The sequence below is a fragment of the Electrophorus electricus genome, chromosome 8, assembly GCF_041902795.1.
Source record: "Electrophorus electricus isolate QZ-2024a chromosome 8, ASM4190279v1, whole genome shotgun sequence".
In the NCBI taxonomy this organism is placed as follows: Eukaryota; Metazoa; Chordata; class Actinopteri; order Gymnotiformes; family Gymnotidae; genus Electrophorus; species Electrophorus electricus.
Genome location: NC_137504.1, coordinates 31,252,501 through 31,272,500, shown reverse-complemented (window position 1 = coordinate 31,272,500; position 20,000 = coordinate 31,252,501). Strand labels below are relative to the sequence as shown.

Below are 20,000 nucleotides of genomic sequence, written 5' to 3'. Positions count from 1 at the left end.
AAAATAACCTGGTAGCCATAAATTGAAATCACACATGCAGGAATGTGTGCACACTTGCACTCACCTCTCTACATGCCATATCCTGCAGCACAGATAAACTGGATCGATATGGGTTGTTCAGAGAAGGAGCACTGGTTTGTTGTCCAGGACAGCAGGACAGTAGGTCTATCTCTTTGGAAGCTTGTTAAAGTGTAATTCACTGCAGGATTTTCAGACATGTGGTTGTCACTGGCGTCCCACCAAACACAAAGTAGATCAGGAGGCAAGGTTATCAACCCAACCTTGTCCTCTACACACACACACACACACACACACACACACACACACACACACACACACACACACACACACCCCTGGGGCTCTTGCATGTGTACGCCCTTGAATGTGTGGTGCTTTTTTTTTTTTTTTTTTTTTTTTTCTCGCTCCTGTGATGCCTCAGAACAGGCCAGAATATCACACAGCACGCACCTGCACAAAACAACAAAACAAACAAAAAAACCAAAAACAAAACAGAAAAAACCCAACTCAATAAAACCCCAGCACCATAGCTTTTAAATGTAAATGTATACAGCTCATTCAAATGTTTCATAATGATACATGCCATCATATGACATCTGTAAAGCTCTGTAACTCAAAGCCCTGACCTAGAGACACAGCTAAAGCTCTGAATAATATGAACCAATCCATGAATGCCTTTACTGACAACACAGCCTTAGAGTCTTGTGTAATGTTAGTCACTGATAAAAATTTCTTATCAGCGGTTAATAAGCACAAAAGGTTTTTCAGTTCTGGGCACATATGTTTGGGTATCTTAAGCACCTACCAACACACCATCTAAAATAACCCTAACCCTAACCCTAAACCCTAACCCTAACCCAGACATCCCAGTCTGCTGAACCCAGTTAACCCAGGGTTCAGGAAGCCATTCAGACTTGACTCCCCTTTCTACGTCAAGAGGGGCGTCATTAGCATCATACCGCCCCCAGTCTGAGTATCTCCCCACACATCTTGATAACTAACTCACTTTTCCAACGCGTGTTATTTTGCATCGCTTGTGCTGGACCTATCATTATGTCGAAGCTAAGAGCTAATCACAGGAAGTGCACTAACGAACAAGCCAGTACAGTCCGCAAAAACCTGTGTGTTTGTAACTACCACTTTGTATCTGCTTTTCCAACCTGGAAAATAGTACAAGGCAAGACTAGCCACAAAACTTGTCCTAGAAGAGCTGTGCAAGGCTAAATTACAGATGTGTAAAATCTAAGTATTTAAAAAGAATTATGCTAGCTAAGTGTTTCTTTGGCACTCTGACACTAGCTAATGAGGTAATATATGCTGTTTTCTTTAAAAGTATTGTCGATTTTTGGGTTTGTAATTTAGTTTGTTAGTTGTACGTTTCTAAGAAGAACTTCATCTCATCAACAGGTGAGTAACGTGAGAGGAAACTACAGTTGTTTTCTGCTCAGGTAATCAGGGATTAGTGAAATTAGCAGGTTTGTATGATAGTGTGTGCGGAGAGATGGCAACAAAGTAAACTCGGGGTCTGATTGGTTCAAACATATGGTTGCACTGCAATGTTTCTCCCATGGTTCACATGAAAGAGGGTGGAGGGGCGAACTGTAGCTCATTATTTCCTAAAGGAACAGGAACTGTTCCGAACAGGGTTATTTTGACATGGTGGGTGCTTGATACTTGTGGTATTTTGACCCAAGCATGTCAAAATAATTTGATTAAGACCCCAGGGAACTGTGTTAACTTGTTTATAGAGGGTACAATAGGTCCCCTTTAAAAATGAGCTGTGATCAGAAAGGAGAGAGCAAAAAATAAGCCTACATCTGGTCAAGCACCAATCCTACGTAATTGTAAACAGAAGATCTAACAGTCAAGGTGGACCATGTTGTGAAGCTATATCTGAAATCTGAGTCGTTGCAAGGCTTTTGTTTTTCTTCATAGCTTAGTTAAACCTGCTACAACTTAACTTTCGGGGGATGATAAATGTTGGTATTCATCCACTAAAGACAAATTGCTGATTATGAAGATTACTTAAACCATACTTAAAACACTTTCTTTGGGGGAGGACACCTGCGGAACACCTGACAAGCCCCGGGTGAATTCAACCCTATTAGCCTTGGCCCAAACCTCCAGCATCGCTGCAGTTTCTCTTAAAAGCTTTGCCAGTGCGCCTTAGGAATAGGCTTAATGTGACACACTATCACACGCAATTCCACACAGTTCTTTCTTTAACCTTGGTCCACCGTGAGCCTGTCTTGCTGTGTGAATAAGGGCACCTACGGACGAATCAGGGCCTCGCACAGTAACCTTATGACCCATCAAAGGACAGGCCACGCCCTCCAGACCTCATTCACAGTAGGAAGCATGCTTATGCTTGCTAAAGTTAAGATACAATAACTCAGCCATTCTATTGGATATTGTAAGGCTGTTACAGTAACAATAACGTTGATTTCACATGGTATTCGCCCTGCCCACTAATTAGCATAATTTAGGCCTCCATGTAACCTGTAAAAACCTATTCATTTTCTTTTTAGATTTGTCATAAGTGACTTGTGCTTGTTTTGGCAGGATATTTGTACACATGTATAGGAAAAGAAATTGCAAAGGTGGGTTTGCATCGTCAATTATGATTCTTTTAATTACAATATCTTTTTTGGCCAGATTTCCCTCCCATAGGAATACAAGACAGCTGAGACAGCTTAAAGAGTTTGCATTTGAAATAAAGGGCATTGCTCCCCATTTACACACACACACACACACACACACACACACACACACACACACACACACACACACACACACACACACACACACACACACACACACACACACACAGTGTGTGCCCAGTTTCAGAGAGAACCATAAGGTGTGTGTGGGGTGGGTTGGCTGGCTGTGGTGCCGTGTGTTTTGTAGATTAGTGACCATATGCATTCTTACAGGGGTTCCTGCCCCCACATGCAGGGGCCAGACAGCAGAAGTCACCTTGGTGACCACACTGTCACCTGGAAAACAAGCTGGGGCAGACAGAGTGAACCTGGCCAACACACACACCCACACACACATGGTGGGTGGATACTCCAAAATAACATTGCCACCACAATTTTCTCAAAATTCAGTTTATTAAATTTAGAAAACACCATTTTCTTAACGGTTCATAACAATAGCAGGAACACAGTAATGAAACCATTGGGTGAGTGTGGGAGGGGGGCAGGCCAGCCCCTGAGTTTAAATCTGGTTCCTCTTCCTGAAGTCATAGGTTAACTAGCCCCACCTCCTTACACACAGGAAATGATGCACAGGGAGGGGATGTGGGTAAAGGGGAGAAATTGGGGGGGGGGGGGCAGAGAGAGAGAGAAAAGAATAAATGGAATGAGAGAGATTGAGAAATATGCAGGTGACAGTGACCAGACGAAGGACAGAAAGAGATAAACTGGGACAGAGAGAGGAGGAGAGAGGAGGATGGAGGAGGATGGAGAAGGAGAGAGGAGGATGGAGAAGGAGAGAGGAGGCGTGTACTGCTGGAACACAAGGCCAGGAAGGAAGGGACGGTTGCAGCATACTGAAAGTCCAGACGTGTCAGGTAGAAAAGTTGAAAGTCGCAAAGTTGCTTCGTTTTCAAGTCTAGACATAAAACAAATAAAAAACAAAACAAAAAAAAAAAGTACAGAATGTCAATATGTAATCAGGGCGGAGTCTCGAGGTGCCTTTGCTGTCGAAAGCAAAAAAAAAAGGGTGGGTGGGGTTAAGAGGAATGAGGGGGTCTTCAGCATAGACTGCAAAATGAGGGGAAGAGAAAGAGGAATTCACTACATACACTGCTCAGACAAATCAGGGGCATAGGTGTGGGGGAGTGCAAACATTGTCTTTTTCCTGGAGAGAGAGAGGGGAGAGAGAGAGAGACAGAGTGTAAAAGAGAGAGAGCGAGCACACGGCCACAGAGGGCCACAGAGGGAGACGCAGATCAACTTGTCCGTCCGTCCAGCAACTCCTCGGTTGCGTCCATATTTCAGTCTCTGCCTCTCCTCCGCTCCCCTCCTCCCCTCCTCTCTTCAAGGCGCGGCGAGGGGCGACTCCCGGCCAGGCGAGCCCCCCAGCGCCAACTCATCGGGCGGGAAGACGGTGAGCGTGCAGGCGCGGATGCCGCCCAGCGACTCGGGCAGGTCGAACACCTTGTGCCACTCGTCACGCTCGGGGTCGTACTTCTGCACGATCTCCACCATGCAGCGGTTGTTCCACGAGTAGCCGCCTACCACGTAGATCTTGCTCTCGAAGACGGCCACGCCCACGTCGCTCTGGCCCCGCAGCATGGCGGCGATGGGCGTCCAGGCGTCCAGCGCCGGGCTGTAGTACTCGCAGCTCAGCACGTCATCGTAGTCGCTCGTGCCCCGGAAGTGGTTGCCGCCGATCACGTAGAGCCGGTCACCCACCGTGCACATGCAGTGCAGGCCGCGCACCGTCGTCATGGGTGCCTTCTGGGACCACTTGTCCGCGTCTGGGTCGAAGCACATCAGCTCCTTCTGGAAGGTGTCGTGTGTGATGCCGCCTGGCCGAACACACACACACACAAATTCAGTGTTGCATGCGACCTATCGCCTAACCGCCTTGGGTGGGTGCGAATGTTTTTTATGCTTGCGTCTATATATTACAGAGATAATGGGTTGTATGTTATCAGTATTGCAGAAATAAGAAATCAGTGCAGGAAACACACACACACACTATCAAAAAAAATCACTGGGGCATGCACACTTGAGGGTGTATTAAAACACCTAACAGCATCACACGCACGCACGCACGCGCACACACACACACACACACACACACACACACACACACACACACACAGACACACACACACACACACAGGGGTTTTTCCTTTTTCCTGTCCCATTCAGGCAGGATGTCCTGTCTATAGTGATTCACCAGTACTGATAGCTGGGCCTCTGGCAGTGAGGAAAGTCTGAGAAGCTGCAGCCAGTCTAGTCCATCTGTATCATCACCCAGTTATCTCCATGAATCTGTGCTGGTGTTTACAGCAGAGTTCGCGTAACAAACACCCCCCGCACATCACACCTGTGTCTTGCACACACACGGTACTCCTTTATCTCCATGACTCCTCCGTGTCTTACACAGTGTACTCATACATGCCAGTACAGAACAACCACACAGCACATTGCAAATCAACACACAGAACACACACGTTGGAGAGCATAGATGGATGGATGGATAGACAGACGAACAGAGACAGAGAGGGAGAGCTGGAGATACTCATACAGGAAGTGATGGACAAAAAAAACAAAAAAAAAAACAGGCCATGTCTACAGGGAAGGCTGAAAATAAAGAGCAGAGCTATCCCATCAGGCACCTGGGCATTAGCCAACCGGCCCCTCCCTCCTTCTCTCTCTCTCTCTCTCTCTCTCTCTCTCTCTCTCTCTCTCTCTCTCTCTCCCCTTTCTTATCCTTAAGTCTCACTCTTCTCTCATTCCATCCTTCCTTCTCTTCAGCTGAGTGACCAGCGGGCTGTGTTTGTGTTTGTGTGTGTGTGTGTGTGTGTGTGTGTGTGTGTTCGTTTAATGTGTGTGTGAGAAAGGGGAGGGGGAAAAAAACATCATAGAGGGTGAGGAGACCGAGGGAGAGACAGAGAGATGGAGAGAAGGCAGAGGAAAACGACAAGATCAGCAAATTCCAAAAATATACCAGTGATGAAGAGATGCACCATGAGCAGTTGAGTAAAAGTGTGTGTGGTGGTTTTTTTACCTCTCCAATGGGTGAATGTGTGTACGCAACCTCTACAATGTAAGTGAATTCCTAAATGTGTGTGTGTGTGTGTGTGTGTGTGTGTGTGTGTGTGTGTGTGTGGAGAAAGAGAGAAAGAAAATGAGTGTATGCAATTCACCTCTTTAAATGGACTGCAGGAGAGTGTGCATCAATTTTAATGTGTGTGTGTGTGTGTGTGTGTGTGTGTGTGTGTCCACCAGAACTCCAACACTTTGCACTGTTTACTGTACCTCTGCAACCCCCAGTCACTGTGATGGGTTGGTTTTACCTCTCTCTCTCCTCCAAGTAATGGACCTCATTAGCTGCACTGCCTCTCCCAGTTATGGGTCCCTCCCCTGTTTCAGGCCCTGGTGGCTGAGCTTGTATCTAGGCTTCCTCAGCAGAATTCAGGATGCAGTCCTGTTCCTACACCAGCAGGTTTAATGTTGTTTGTGTGTGTGTGTGTGTGTGTGTGTGTGCGCGCGCGCGCGGCAGGTATCAGTGCAGCTTGTAAAGAAGTAATTCTGTATAGGAAACGCTTGGGAAGAACACCACAGGAACGTGTGTGCATGACAGAAGTCATCTCAAGTCCCTAATCTCTCTCTCTCTCTCTCTGACAGTGCCCCAGTACCTATGGGTTCCAGGTGTTGAGGACATGTGATAGTCACTCTGTTCCTGAGTCTGTCTCCCCCTCACACACACACACAGACAGTCAAACTGTGTGAAATAAGTAGCACCTGCACGCTGGTGTGTGGTGTGAAGCAGGAGCAGAGACCGTCTCCTCATCCACAGCACCAGTGCAGCTAACAGCCTGTGCACACGTATGAGGTCAGCTAGCATGAGGTCACCGACAACTAGACTCGCTGGGTTTATACTGTTCACCAACATAGTCCACTGGGCCCGAACTGTTCCTTTAATCTAGGTGATGCAGACAGACGTGTGTGTGGTGTGTCATACCTGAGATGTACATGTAGCCTCCGTATACAGTGCCAGCATGGCCATAGTGGGGCTCGTTCATCTTGGCCACGTACGTCCACTCGTTTGTCCTGGGGTTGTAGCACTCCACCGTCGCTGGGGGGCAGAGAGAGAGAGAGAGAGAGAGAGAGAGAGAGAGAGAAGCAGGGTGAATATTATGATATCTGCTGTGGCATGTGTGCTACTGCATTCCTGTACTGCCAAAAGAGCAGAGTGTCTAAATGGAAGGAAGGAGGGAAAGAAAGAGAGAAGAAAGAACAGAGCATGAGAGGGAGTGAAGGCAGACGGAGGAAAGGATGAACATTAGATGAAAGCAGGTCAAGTGTAAACAGTAAAGAACATCACACTCAGTCCAGTCAAAGCCTGCAAGCCGCACACACACACACGAATAAATGACGAGAATCTTTCCATCTACTTGAGAGAAGGAGAGCAATAAAAGGAGGGATGGCCAGAGGGATGAGGCAGTAAAGAGTCAGTCACTCACATTCACACACACACTAACCAGAGGGATGAGGCAGTAAAGAGTCAGTCACTCGCATTCACACACACACTAACCAGAGGGATGAGGCAGTAAAGAGTCAGTCACTCGCATTCACACACACACTAACCAGAGGGATGAGGCAGTAAAGAGTCAGTCACTCGCATTCACACACACACTAACCAGAGGGATGAGGCAGTATAGAGTCAGTCACTCGCATTCACACACACACTAACCAGAGGGATGAGGCAGTAAAGAGTCAGTCACTCGCATTCACACACACACTAACCAGAGGGATGAGGCAGTAAAGAGTCAGTCACTCGCATTCACACACACACTAACCAGAGGGATGAGGCAGTAAAGAGTCAGTCACTCGCATTCACACACACACTAACCAGAGGGATGAGGCAGTAAAGAGTCAGTCACTCGCATTCACACACACACTAACCAGAGGGATGAGGCAGTAAAGAGTCAGTCACTCGCATTCACACACACACTAACCAGAGGGATGAGGCAGTATAGAGTCAGTCACTCACATTCACACTAACCAGAGGGATGAGGCAGTATAGAGTCAGTCACTCACATTCACACTAACCAGAGGGATGAGGCAGTATAGAGTCAGTCACTCACATTCTCACACTAACCAGGAATGTCCCTGGCTAGTAGCCAGATAATGATCTTGTACAAGTGGCTGGGCTTGCAAACACACACTGTCATGAGTTAAGTCCTGGCCTTGAGCTCAATCACTCACCTTACAAATGCACACAAGCTCTCACACACACGCGCACACACACACACACACACACACACACACACACACGCACACGCACACGCACACGCTCACAACACAAGCCGAAACAGGTGTGGACACACCGCAAGCCAACACACACCTGCAGACATGTGGGCACACACAAGCTAATAGACACACAGACATTAGCACACACACATCATGGAGACAAACAAGGGTGGTCTTCAGCAGTCTGCACAGCAGTGAAACCCATTTTAGTCTACACTAATGTAAAACAATTCAGGTGTCTGATAGCAGGAAGGTTCTGTTGGAGGTGAAGCTTAAATAATTCAGATTAAACCCACAAAACTGCAAAGCTTCTCAGTATTCTGTGCATGAAGGCTGGGAACTGCAAGAGCTGAGCAACACACCTGAAGCTCAGAATCCACCAGTGTGTGTGTGTGTGTGTGTGTGTGTGTGTGCGAGAGACTCGTCTCTCCTTCTGTCGTTTCACTGCCCCCCGCTCCATCATCCATCACTGTGCTTTTGGTGAATTCTGGTGCACGCACACACGTACACTCTAAACACCCTTAAGGTGCTGGGTTTCCTTATTACAGTCGTTTCATTTGTACTTTGTCATGATCATTTTTCTCTGCCCCATCACCTTCTCACGCCGCTGCAGCCGAGGAAGACGAAGCTTCTGGAGAAGAAGACCTTACTGGTTTCCCGTGCTGGCGATCTGACGCCTCACGAGAGCGGAATACGGTCCACTTAAGACTGGCGCTCTTTAAATACAGTCCCGCCGTCCCTTTAATGATGACCTCGGCTCACCGCATCATCTTGCGCTCTCCAGCGGGAAGTCCATTAATGATGACCTCACAGCTAAAAATACGACACGATCTCCCTGCTCCTGTCCAGGAGTTGGAGAGAAAGTAACCCCTCTCCCCAATGCAAGCACTGCCTAATGACGATGACCTTCACAGAAAAATGATTTTAATAATCCCAAAGGAACGGGTCCCGAAGGAGAACCTGGAGTCTGCCGGAAAACAGGCGACCTCGTTCAGAACCGAGTATTGCCATGGGAACCTTGTGCCGTGTTCCAAATGCACGACAGGTTTCCTGTGGGACCCCGTTCCCTTGTGATGACATCATGTGAGGTGTCATTCTCTGGATCATGTGATCATTGCTACGGTGTGTGACGTGACGTGACTATGCAGCTTCCCCGTGCTGTTGTCTGTGGTGTCCGCAAACCCACAAACGCACACGCAGAAAGGTGCAGGTTGGGGAAAGGGGGGGGAATTTGTGTGAAAAACAAAAGTAATTCAATTCTGAGCAATGGAACCTATTTGACCGGCATGTTGTGGTTGCCATGGTAACAAGGACTATGGAAACGTGGGCAGCAGAGCAGGAAGCAGTGCTGTGAGCAAGGAGTGAAGCCAGAGACAGAGAGAGAGGGAGTGAGTGAGTGCGTGTGAGTGTGTATGCGCGCACTTTTAAGCCCCACCACGGGTGTTTGAGGATAACCTCTTGATGCTTTATTTAGCTGCACTGAGCCTTTTTATGGTCTGTGGCATCTTTTATGCTGGAGTGTGTGATCATGTGAATAATTTGATGGGTGTGGTGTACTGGCATCGTCAATGTTATTTATTTGCGGGCGAGTGTGTGTGTGTGTGTGTGTGTGTGCGCGCGCTCATGCGTAATGAGCACTTGATTCTGAACGTGTATGAGTGTGCACTTACATGTGCCTAATCCTTTGTGTGTGTGTGTGTGTGTGTGTGTGTGTGTCTAGCATTCCTTGCTTCTCCACCCAGCACCCCAGGAATCTTAATTACCCACATTCCTTTGGGGCCTTCATCCGACCAGACACCCTTCACTTCTGCCAGTCGCTATGGACACGTAACCACGGCAACCGACAGATGACCCCCGGGGGTGTCTGCAACAACCCTGGTCAAGGTGACATGAAACATAGGCCTGATGTCTGATTAGGAAATGTTATTTTTTAAACAAATTTTTTAAAAACAGTTCAAAAATAGATTATGAATAATTTGGAAAATAATTTTTTGTTCCTTAGCTGTGTAAATCTGAAATGTCTGCTGCAATACCATTGGATTTGTCCTTTTAAACTGATACCCTAATCAAATGGACAAACCTGATCAGATGCTGTAATAATGTGGATTGTCAAAGTCCACAGGTAGAAACTTGAAGAATCAAAACCAGAATTCATACATCCGGGATTAAACTAAACTGCAGAAACATCTTGACCTAATAAGTGAAATTGCAATAAAAATGTACTATTTCTGGGAAAAGCAAATCGAAACAAAATCCCTGAAAACCATTCAGTTTTCATAACTGATAAATCCAGGTTTAGGTAGCTGCCCCCAGACCTGCGGCCCCCACTCTGTAGCGAGTGATCACTTCATTTACTGGTTATTCACTGATTTCTGTGTTTTCCTGTGACTCAGGCCCCCTGCCCCGAGCAGGGCTGTATTTGTTTCAGTGATGTTTGTTTCTCGTAGACTCGGTCACCTGCGCCGCACACTTGGCACGCTGGCTTCGGTCTTCTCGCTGGTCCTCTACGGCTATGCCACGCAGAGCGGTAATAACGTTAACGAACAATTGGCGTGTTTTCTTCTCTGCCCTGAGGGTCACAAGGACTCATGCCTCTCATTTTAGTTTCAGTGTACTTTTAGTTGCCTTACCGGTGACATCCTCCTTTCCCTGGACATTTTTGAGATGTGTCTGGCCAGGTTCTCTCACATGTCCTGGATTTGGCTTCCCTTTGTGTTGACATGTTTGCTTTCTACAGACCCAGAGCACCGTGCAGCATTTCTGCATGGCTTTCACCATCCTTAAGGGTCCCACCTTCTCCCACGCCTCAACTGGTCGATCAAGTGCACGCCCTACATGCAACCAGTGGTCAGACTGCTTCTCGGTGTGTGTGTGTGTGTGTGTGTGTGTGTGTGTGTAGCTGCTTCACCAGAGAGAATACATGACATTTACCTTCTATATGATCTAACAAGGTCTAAAAATGTCCAATCACAGATCTGATAGTGATACTCTGAGGGTTGGGCTCGCTTTCTTTGCGATGTCCATTTTGTCCATATATGGCATGCATGTGACAAAATAATTTGGCATAAGTCAGCGTCAATACGCTTGCATCCCACCAACGATTTTAGGCTTGTAACTAATACAGAATGTAAAATTCAAAATATGACAAAATTATAGGAGTACATCAGACCTACTGACAGGTTTCTAGTGCCAACTGATTTACATTCATTCCATGACCATGAAAATATACACTTTTTTACTTTATACATTGTGTAAAATGGATGTTATCTGTAAGGAACACTGAACAGAGATGAATAAGGTTACCTGGCCATGGAGGCTCTGAAGGGTTGACGGTCTGTTGCAGGGACAGGCTGTAACGGTTCAAATCGGCATAACTCAGAAGCAGCTGGCCCCTAGATGAGCTACCAGTGTGCACAGTGTCCGTCTAAACCTTATTTAAGGCAGTCAGATGCTGCTGGAGACCCTGATTAGCAAGGCAACACGTGTGCACTTAGGCCCGGAGCTAAACTAGGGGTAGGTACGGTCTCCCGACTGCTGGGCCCAGACGGTCCTGCTGGACACGTTTGGAACACTACGGAATTTCCCAGGATTGTCTGCTGCATGACAGACTCGCTGATTATGGGATTCCCTATGATGTGCCACGACTCACCTTGGTCTGCAGGCGTCACATCGAAATCCTTCCCCCAGTCCGCCCAGTTCTCTAGGTGTCACGTCCACACTCTTCCCTCAGCGCACCGGCTTTACAGGTGTCTAGTTTAAAAGCCGTCCCACCTAGCCCTCCAGGGGCCACGTCAAAATAGGTCCCCCGACTCACCGAGCTCTTCAGGCGTCAAAACCTTTCCACAGACTCACGCGGCTCATCAGGTGTCACGTCAAAACACTTCCCTCCCAGCTCAGCCAGGCGTCATGTTGGAACCCTTTAGCTGGCTCCCTAAGCTCCTCGACTGTCGCATCAAAACCCTTCCTCCTAATTTTAGCAGCTCTCCAACTGTTACATCAAAATCTCCCCAATTCACCCAATACTTCAGGTGTCAAAACTGCCCACCCACCCTCCTCCCCTGTCCCGCCCCACCCGCCACTCACTCAGACCCACCCTCCTCCCCTGTCCCGCCCCACCCCGCCACTCACTCAGCCCCACCCTCCTCTCCTGTCCCGCCCCACCCCGCCCCTCACTCAGCCCCACCCTCCTCTCCTGTCCCGCCCCACCCCGCCACTCACTCAGCCCCACCCTCCTCTCCTGTCCCGCCCCACCACTCACTCAGCCCCACCCTCCTCTCCTGTCCCGCCCCACCCCGCCACTCACTTAGCCCCACCCTCCTCTCCTGTCCCACCCCACCCCCCCACTCACTCAGCCGCACCCCCCCACTCACTCAGCCCCACCCCCTCAGCCCCACCCACCTCTCCAGTCTCAGCCCACCCCTCCCTTGCCCAGCTCCACCGCTCCCCGCCCCTCATTCACCAAGCTCCGCCCCTGCCTAACCCCTCACTCACCCATCTCCTCCCCTGTCCTGCCCCGCCCCTCACTCACCCAGCTCCCCGGCCGCGTTCCTGCCTCCCACGGCGTACAGGTAGCCTTTAAGCGCGCTCAGGTGAAAGAACGTCCGCTTCTCGTTCAGGCACGCCACCTGCATCCACCTGTTGTAGCGCGGGTCATAGCGGAACACCGTGTCCACCGCTGTCTTGCCCTTGGTGTCGTAGTTGCTCTGGCCGCCCACCACGTACAGGAAGTTGCCGATGACGGCGATGCCGTGCTGGTAGCGCGGCGCGTCCATGGGCGCCAGCGCCTTCCACTCGTGCGCCTTCTCGTCGAAGAGCCGCAGCTCCTTGCTGACCACCAGCTGCTGGCGCAGCACGCCGCCCAGCGTCACCAGGTGCGCGTTGTCCGAGCGGATGGCCGTGCGCTCCGACTGCATCACGGGCTGCATGTAGGGCATCATCTGGTAGTTGCTGGCCTCCAGCAGCAGGTTGACGCAGGCGTTGTCTGTGCGCATGAAGTCCACCGTCTGCACGTGGTTGATGAGGTCGGCGGGGCTCATGAGCGGGAAGCGGATGTTGCGCATGAGCTTGGCGGCGCCCTCCATGCGGCCGTCCTCGTGCCGCAGCCAGCGGCACGCCGCCTTGAACAGCTCCAGCTCACCGCAATGCTTCAGGCTGTTGGACGCCAGCACGAAGGCCAGGCGCTCGAATGGCAGCTTCACGAACTCGCCCGTGCCCAGCAACGATGGGAAGTTCTTCAGGATGAAGTTGTTGACGTACTTGTCCACCTCCGTCAGGTTGTAGGCGTTGGCGATGCGCCCGACCTCCACGCAGTTCTCCAGAGACACCTGCGGACAGGGGGCGGGGCCAAACATGCACAGTCACCATTATACATGCAGTTCTCCAGAGACAACTGAGGACAATGGGCGGGGCCAGCCCCCCAACAAAAACAACTGATCTTTCAGCATAATGGCAAAGTCCAGAAACTATATATTAACCACTTTGAAAAAAGCTTTTCTGAAGTATCTCCCACTAGCAGCAGAGAGCCCAGGTTTCTGAAGGAGCTCACGCACTACTAATCTAACACATCTGAGCCAGCTCATAACGGCCTTGTGAAACACACGACGACCTCCCACCAAGCACCCGACGACCAAAATCAGGAATGTCATAGTACAGCGGAGGGGGGGGGAGAGACACACACACAGACACACATGTTTGCAGACTAAGTAGACTGCTCAAGATTTTTTCCTGTTTATTTTTGACCAGTTTGATGTGCTGTGGGAGTGTGAAGGTAAAGGCGGCAGTGTGTGTGTGTGTGTGTGTGTGTGTGTGTGTGTGTGTGTGTGTGTGTGTGTGTGTGCGCGCGTGCATGCGCCCTACCCCAGAGATCAGGAACACTTTGCAGAAGTCGAGCACGGGCAGGATCTGCAGGAAGCTAGCAGCCTCCAGCGTGTCCTGCAAGTTCTCCATGTTGAGCGAGAGCTTGGCCGTGTAGATGAAGTCGATTATCTTCTTCAGGCCGATCCGGTTGACCCCATGGAGCTTTATACACATCAGATCCTGCTCCTTCATCCCCCCTGAGGAAGAGGAGGGGAAGACGGAGGGAGGATGGGGGAGGAGAGAGAGTGAGTGTGTGTGGTCTATTATGCATCAAAAAGCAGGTCAGTCAGATCACAGAACAGCGTCCAGCATCTCAGAGTATAAAACCACATACACACACCACACCATCAGGACACATCTTTAAATATTAATGTCCATAAGCCAGCCCCGCCCCCCCCACCCACCACCACACACACACACACAGTCAAGCCCTGACAGCTTCACACATTTCTCTCTATTTTGGTCTGTTTTCAGTGTCACTCAGGTATGATTGCGCCTTTAAAGTGGAGTGACACACCTCTCCTGAAACCACCTGCAAAAAGTAGTGATGGTCTTAAGACAGGGCAGTCATACGAGAGAGAGAGAGAGAAATGCTTTAGGGTCTCCAATCAGTCTGAATGAGGCTGAGTCATGCCATGTTTACATCAGATTACACTCTAGTGGGGCAGAAGTGAAGAGACATGAAGATTAAGAACACAGAGCTGAAACACACACACACTCGGTGAGGAGCAGCGGAGTTGGTTGGGAGCTGTGCGTACTCCTGCTCTCGGCCTGCTGGACCACAGGGGAGTCACTGTCTCCCGTGCTCTGATACACCGCTGCTTGCTGGAAACCACAACTGACTCGCCAACATGAGTCTTGCATGCACGCGCACACAGACACGAACGTGCGAGTCTGTAGGACCACCAGCTTAGTGCTAGGCTAATGAACATCAACGAGTCAACATCTCTCTTTCTCTCACCTGTGAACATGGCTTTGAAGTAGTCGCTGGACGATGCCATCATGGCCCGGTGGACAGGAAACGCCTCATCACCGTCTCCCGCCACCAGTGTGACATCACACAACAGGCCCTCGATCCTCAACTGGTCAAAACCCTGAGAGAGCCAGAAACTCCTTAAGAAAGTCTCATACACCTGCACATTTTAATTTCTTTATTTAAAAAAGGACCACACAGTTGATTGAAATTGAAAGACTTGGAAGGAAGAGTCTGGCTTAAAAGATCTGTAACCAAAATGGACCCCCCCCCCCCAAAAAAAAGAGAATGAACAACTTATTTGACCCTGATAGAAAAAAAACCAATAAAGAAATAACATAAGGTCATTACTCTATCATTACGCCTTGTGTCACATTATGCGCTCAGAAACAGGCTTTGCAGACATAGCGCTTGCATGTGTGCGTGCGTGTTTGTGTGGAGTGTAATGCTAACGAGGCTGATGAATAAAAGATTTGGCGGCTAATTCTTCGAGCGCTGGGTCATGAGCTGGAGGACTGCTCGTCATCACAGCCGCTCGCACTGCCCATTATTACGCTTTTAATTTGTTCGCTTATTTATTTATTTCCGAAACGACAAAAGGAACTCAAAGCACTGAAGAGAAGGCTGCTGCAGCTCCAGTCCTACAGGGGGCAGTAGAGGGCTCCAGACGTCGCAGGTGTGCAGTTTCGCCAGGCTAACAGCAGCTCAGCTGCCTGGATACCAGTATACAGAGTGTGTAACAGGAATATTATTATCAGGTACAAGTGTTATTACTGAGCTTTACTGGAAGTTTCTGCAAAAACTCTAAAACTCAGGCAACATAGTCTGCTGCCAAATGGAACTCACACCAACTCACAGAAGTTATCACTGGTGAGTGGGTGAGTTTGTGAATGTGTGTGTGTGTCGAATGTACAATATAAGCTTTTGGTGCAGGTCCAGACATTGCAATGGCATCACCATGGTAATGGGAGGTGGACGACCTACTTTTCAGTTGCAATACAGAATGCAAAATCTACCACAGATGAACAACATGAACATGTAAAGGGACACACACACACACACACACACACACAAATAAAATGAACATGAGGAAAACAAAACAAGAATCAACATTGCACTGGTTGAGCATTTGTGCCTTAATTAAGACTATTCCACCCCCCCCCCCCACACACACACACAGACACACACACACACACACATACATACATGCATACGCACACGTAACGAGAGAGAATCAGAGCGGTGTGATACAATACTCCATAAACCTCTCATAATAATAAATACTTATGGGTATATGCATCTGTCTGAGACAGAAAGATGGTGTGTGTGTGTGTGTGTGTGTGTGTGTGTGTGTGTGTGTGTGTGTGTGTGTCTTGACCACACACACTGCATACACTAGCTGGAAGTGACTTTGAATGACTGTAAACATGGAAGAATGTATGTATGTATGTATGTATGTATGTGTGGGTGTGTGTGTGTCTAATATTCCAATTCAGATTTGCACTCGGTGTGTGTGTGTGTGTGTGTGTGTGTGCATGCATGAAAAAGATGATCTGATTTTTCACATATAAGTATCTTCAAGTATGACGGGTGTGTATTTTGTAGAAAATACAATCAATCCCAATTAAATGAAAAGAACCAATGAAATGAAGCGCTACTGTCCTGCTGAAGCAGGGTCTGTTGATGACTGATCTCCCTGTGAGAGGGAATGACGTGAAGGAGAGAAACAGAAGGCGAGATGGAGAGATCTGAGGTCTCATCTCTCCACCCCAGAAGACTCCACCACCCTTTACTGCAGGAGAACATTACAGCTGTTCCGGCTCTGACAATGGTTACGCTTTCCACCCAGGTGTGTGTGTGTGTGTGTGTGTGTGTGTGCGCACGCGTAGTACATTTAGCTCCCACTTGCGATAAACCAATGAACTCAAATTAATGTAAAGCCCTCTTGTGAATAAAGATGTGCACACACAGACACGCTGCTGCTTTGAAAAATCTGTTGATTGATTCAATTATAGTTTGATTAAATGGTATAATTGTGAGAACACACAAGCTCAAGTTTTAATACTGATTAGGCTCCATCAATCCCTCTTTCTCCTGCGTGCACACACACACACACACACACACACACACACACACACACACACACACACACACACACGCGCTCAATTATGATACCGTCAGCCACTTTCACTGCCGTGTGATACAAGCCCGTATGGAACAGCTGCATGTTTCCGGATCAGAACCAGGGGACCCGGTTCTTCTCTTTTGGGTGGCGATCATTATTTTAGAGTTCTGTCCATCATGATGTTAGACCCTACTGCCATGTTCCGGGACTACATGACCTGGTCATCACAGCGCTTACATTTACGGCATGCAGCAGATGCTCTTGACAAAGAGCAACTTCCAAAACCGCTTCGTCGTCTACTCACAGAATATATAACGATGAATGCAATAAGACACAAGACCAGGCCATAAGTACCATAGGTCATTTAAATATTCCACAAATAGTTGGGTCTGCAAGAGACTCTGCTGTCTGGACAGCAGTCGGAAGTTCGTTCCACCGTCTGGGAGCCAGGACATAGAACAGTCTCCATGCTCATCTTCCGTGAGACGTGAAGCATGGTTTTTCAAGCCGAGCCGTACTTGAGGTACTGATCGGGGTTTGACCATTGACCTCATGTATGGAGGGGCTGGTCCATTTTTGGCTTTATAGGTGAGCATCGGGGTTTTAAATCTGATGCGGGCAGCTACAGGAAGTCAGTGAAGGGAGTGCAGCAACGGAGTGACGTGTATGAACTTCGGAAGATTGAATACTAGTCGTGTTGCTGCATTCTGGATCAGCTGTAGAGGTCTGATTTCCCTTAGAGGAAGACCAGTAGGTAGAGAGTTGTAGTAGTCCAGCTTTGAGAGTGCACAAGTACCTGGGCAGCTTTCAGAGAAAGAGAAAGGGCCCAGTCCTTCGTGTGTGTGTGTGTGTGTGTGTGCGTGTGTGTGTGCACGTGTATATTGCTGAACGATGACCTGTCTCTGTAAACCTTGTATTTGCCCATGTGTACAGTCAGTTTTGAAAAGCCAGATTGTTTTTTCCTGCATCGAAAACATGCAAACATTTATGCATGCACACACACGTGCACACACAGTGCTAATGAATCTTGTGAAGTCATGGCTTCTGAGCCAGAGGATGACAAAGATGATGATAACATCTGTCTGAATGTGTGCACATCAGTATATCAGACTACATAATGACCTTCACAATCTCTCCCTCTCTCTCCCTCACACACACACACACACACACACACACACCTGTGCAGGCAGATGGCTGGGTTCTGCCCCTCGCCCACCATGACGCAGCTTTTAATTAAAGTCAAACCTGTTCTCTCCGTTTCTCCGCAAACTCCCTGGTAACTTGAGCATGGCACCGCGAGAGCGATATCCCCTCCAGACCCTCCTCCGCACGTTTAAATATGTGGAGGTGGGGTTGGAGGCAGGTGGAGGTGGGGTTAGTGGAAGGTGGAGGTGGGGTTGGAGGCAGGGTTGATCAGGGTAGACACAAAGCAGGAACCGTGCTGGTACTGGAAACTGCATCACTGCCAGGAGATAGGGATGCAGCCAACTGGTTTATACACACACACACACACACACACACACACACACACACACACAGACACACGCACGCACAAACGCACACACACATGCACGCACACACGCTTACCTGTAAAACGACGGAGCTGTGTGTGTTACTGGTGAAGAAACGTGTGTTGCCTGTCTTGGAAGCTTGCAGGTGGGCAGAAAGGCCCATCTCACCGCAGCCCAGAGAAACCTTCATATGAGCGTCATCATCCTCGACCAGAGATCTGCAGAGAGAGGCGGGGAGGGGTGGGTGCGCAAAAGAGTTAAAGAAGGACAAAAGACGAGACACAGCAGTAAACTGCGTGCGTGTGTGTAGAAAGCTAAGTAGGTGTGATGTGCGTGTGTATATTATGTTGTAGTCCACAGAGTAGCAACAAAGTATCAGCACAGCACAAGCACAGGGGCGAGGTGAGTCTGTAGGACCCCACACCTTGTCTCCCTGGCCCTGTCCACCCCTGTGGCTTTCTGTCTCCCCGTGTCCCGCTGTGTGAATAAACCTTATGGGGAAATGATTAGTATATTTATTATTATAAGAATTATAATATCATTATAATAAATTTATATTTCTCAAACTCTAGGGCTCTTTACAGACAGATATCAGCTTTTACAAACACTCACACCGATGAGGACTGGCAGCCAATTTACACACAATGCCCTCTGAACCGGAAACCCCAGCCCCCTGGGGGACTGCACTGGGTTAGGAGCAGGACAGAGCACCAACCATCACTGGACACACACACACACACACACATCCCTATGCATATCTACTCACAGGTCACATTCATGCAGGGCAATTTCAGAGTACCGATCACCAACGCTCATCAGAATGTCATCAAGATACCGTAAAGCTTGGTCATCAGCACACAATCACAAAAATGTTGAAGAAACTAGCTATTTAAAATACCTACCCACACACACACACACACACACACACACACACACACACAGACACAACACAACAGCCTGTAGCTTCTCGTCTGTGCAGCACAGAAAAGTTGAGCCACCACCAGCCCACGGTTCTAACAGCGTCATAGCCAGAACCGGCCCAAACCAACCTAATCTGGCTGGGCCTAATTGATCCGTACTGCGCCCGAGGCGTGACGGCGGCCTACAGCCTGAGGAAGGCGCTGCCCAGCTCCTCCTCTGGCGAGGAAGCTTTCTGTTTCTTTATCAAGGCTTTTGAAAACAGGGGCGGAGCAACTACAGGGATGGGGCGGAGCAACTACAGGGACGGGGGCGGAGCAACTACAGGGACGGGGCGGAGTGACGCTGCTTCCTTCTCTTCATTTCTCTCACTGAGACTAGAGTGAGGAGGAGAGTGCGGGATGAGATGGACACCTCTGGAAATGAGGCAGGACATACACCACTCGGCCAATCACGGTTCTCTGCCTTAGTCTTCACTCGCATAATCCTAAAAAACTCCCAAAGCTTTATAAGAAAATCCATATCCTGTAATCCTATTGGACAGCGTTGGCGTATGGTTTAAGATCCATCTATCTGAGGATTCCATCCATCTGTCAGTTATC

The 20,000-nt window shown here is 48.8% G+C and overlaps 1 protein-coding gene across 5 annotated transcripts in view; it reads right to left on the bottom strand.

Annotated features, from left to right (window-relative positions):
* Positions 1–3,112: 3,112 nt before the first annotated feature.
* The window catches only part of klhl13 (kelch-like family member 13), a 36,415-nt gene continuing 19,527 nt past the window's right edge, over positions 3,113–20,000 (bottom strand). For all 5 annotated transcript variants that reach the window (XM_027030063.3, XM_027030059.3, XM_027030060.3 and 2 more), the window contains 6 exons: positions 18,557–18,698; positions 14,833–14,965; positions 13,872–14,068; positions 12,544–13,339; positions 6,724–6,837; positions 3,113–4,555 (listed from right to left, as the gene is read on the bottom strand). In XM_027030063.3, the coding sequence (XP_026885864.1) occupies positions 4,062–4,555; positions 6,724–6,837; positions 12,544–13,339; positions 13,872–14,068; positions 14,833–14,965; positions 18,557–18,698 (1,876 nt within the window). In that variant the 3' untranslated portion in view covers positions 3,113–4,061. The remainder of the gene's footprint in view (positions 4,556–6,723; positions 6,838–12,543; positions 13,340–13,871; positions 14,069–14,832; positions 14,966–18,556; positions 18,699–20,000) is intronic.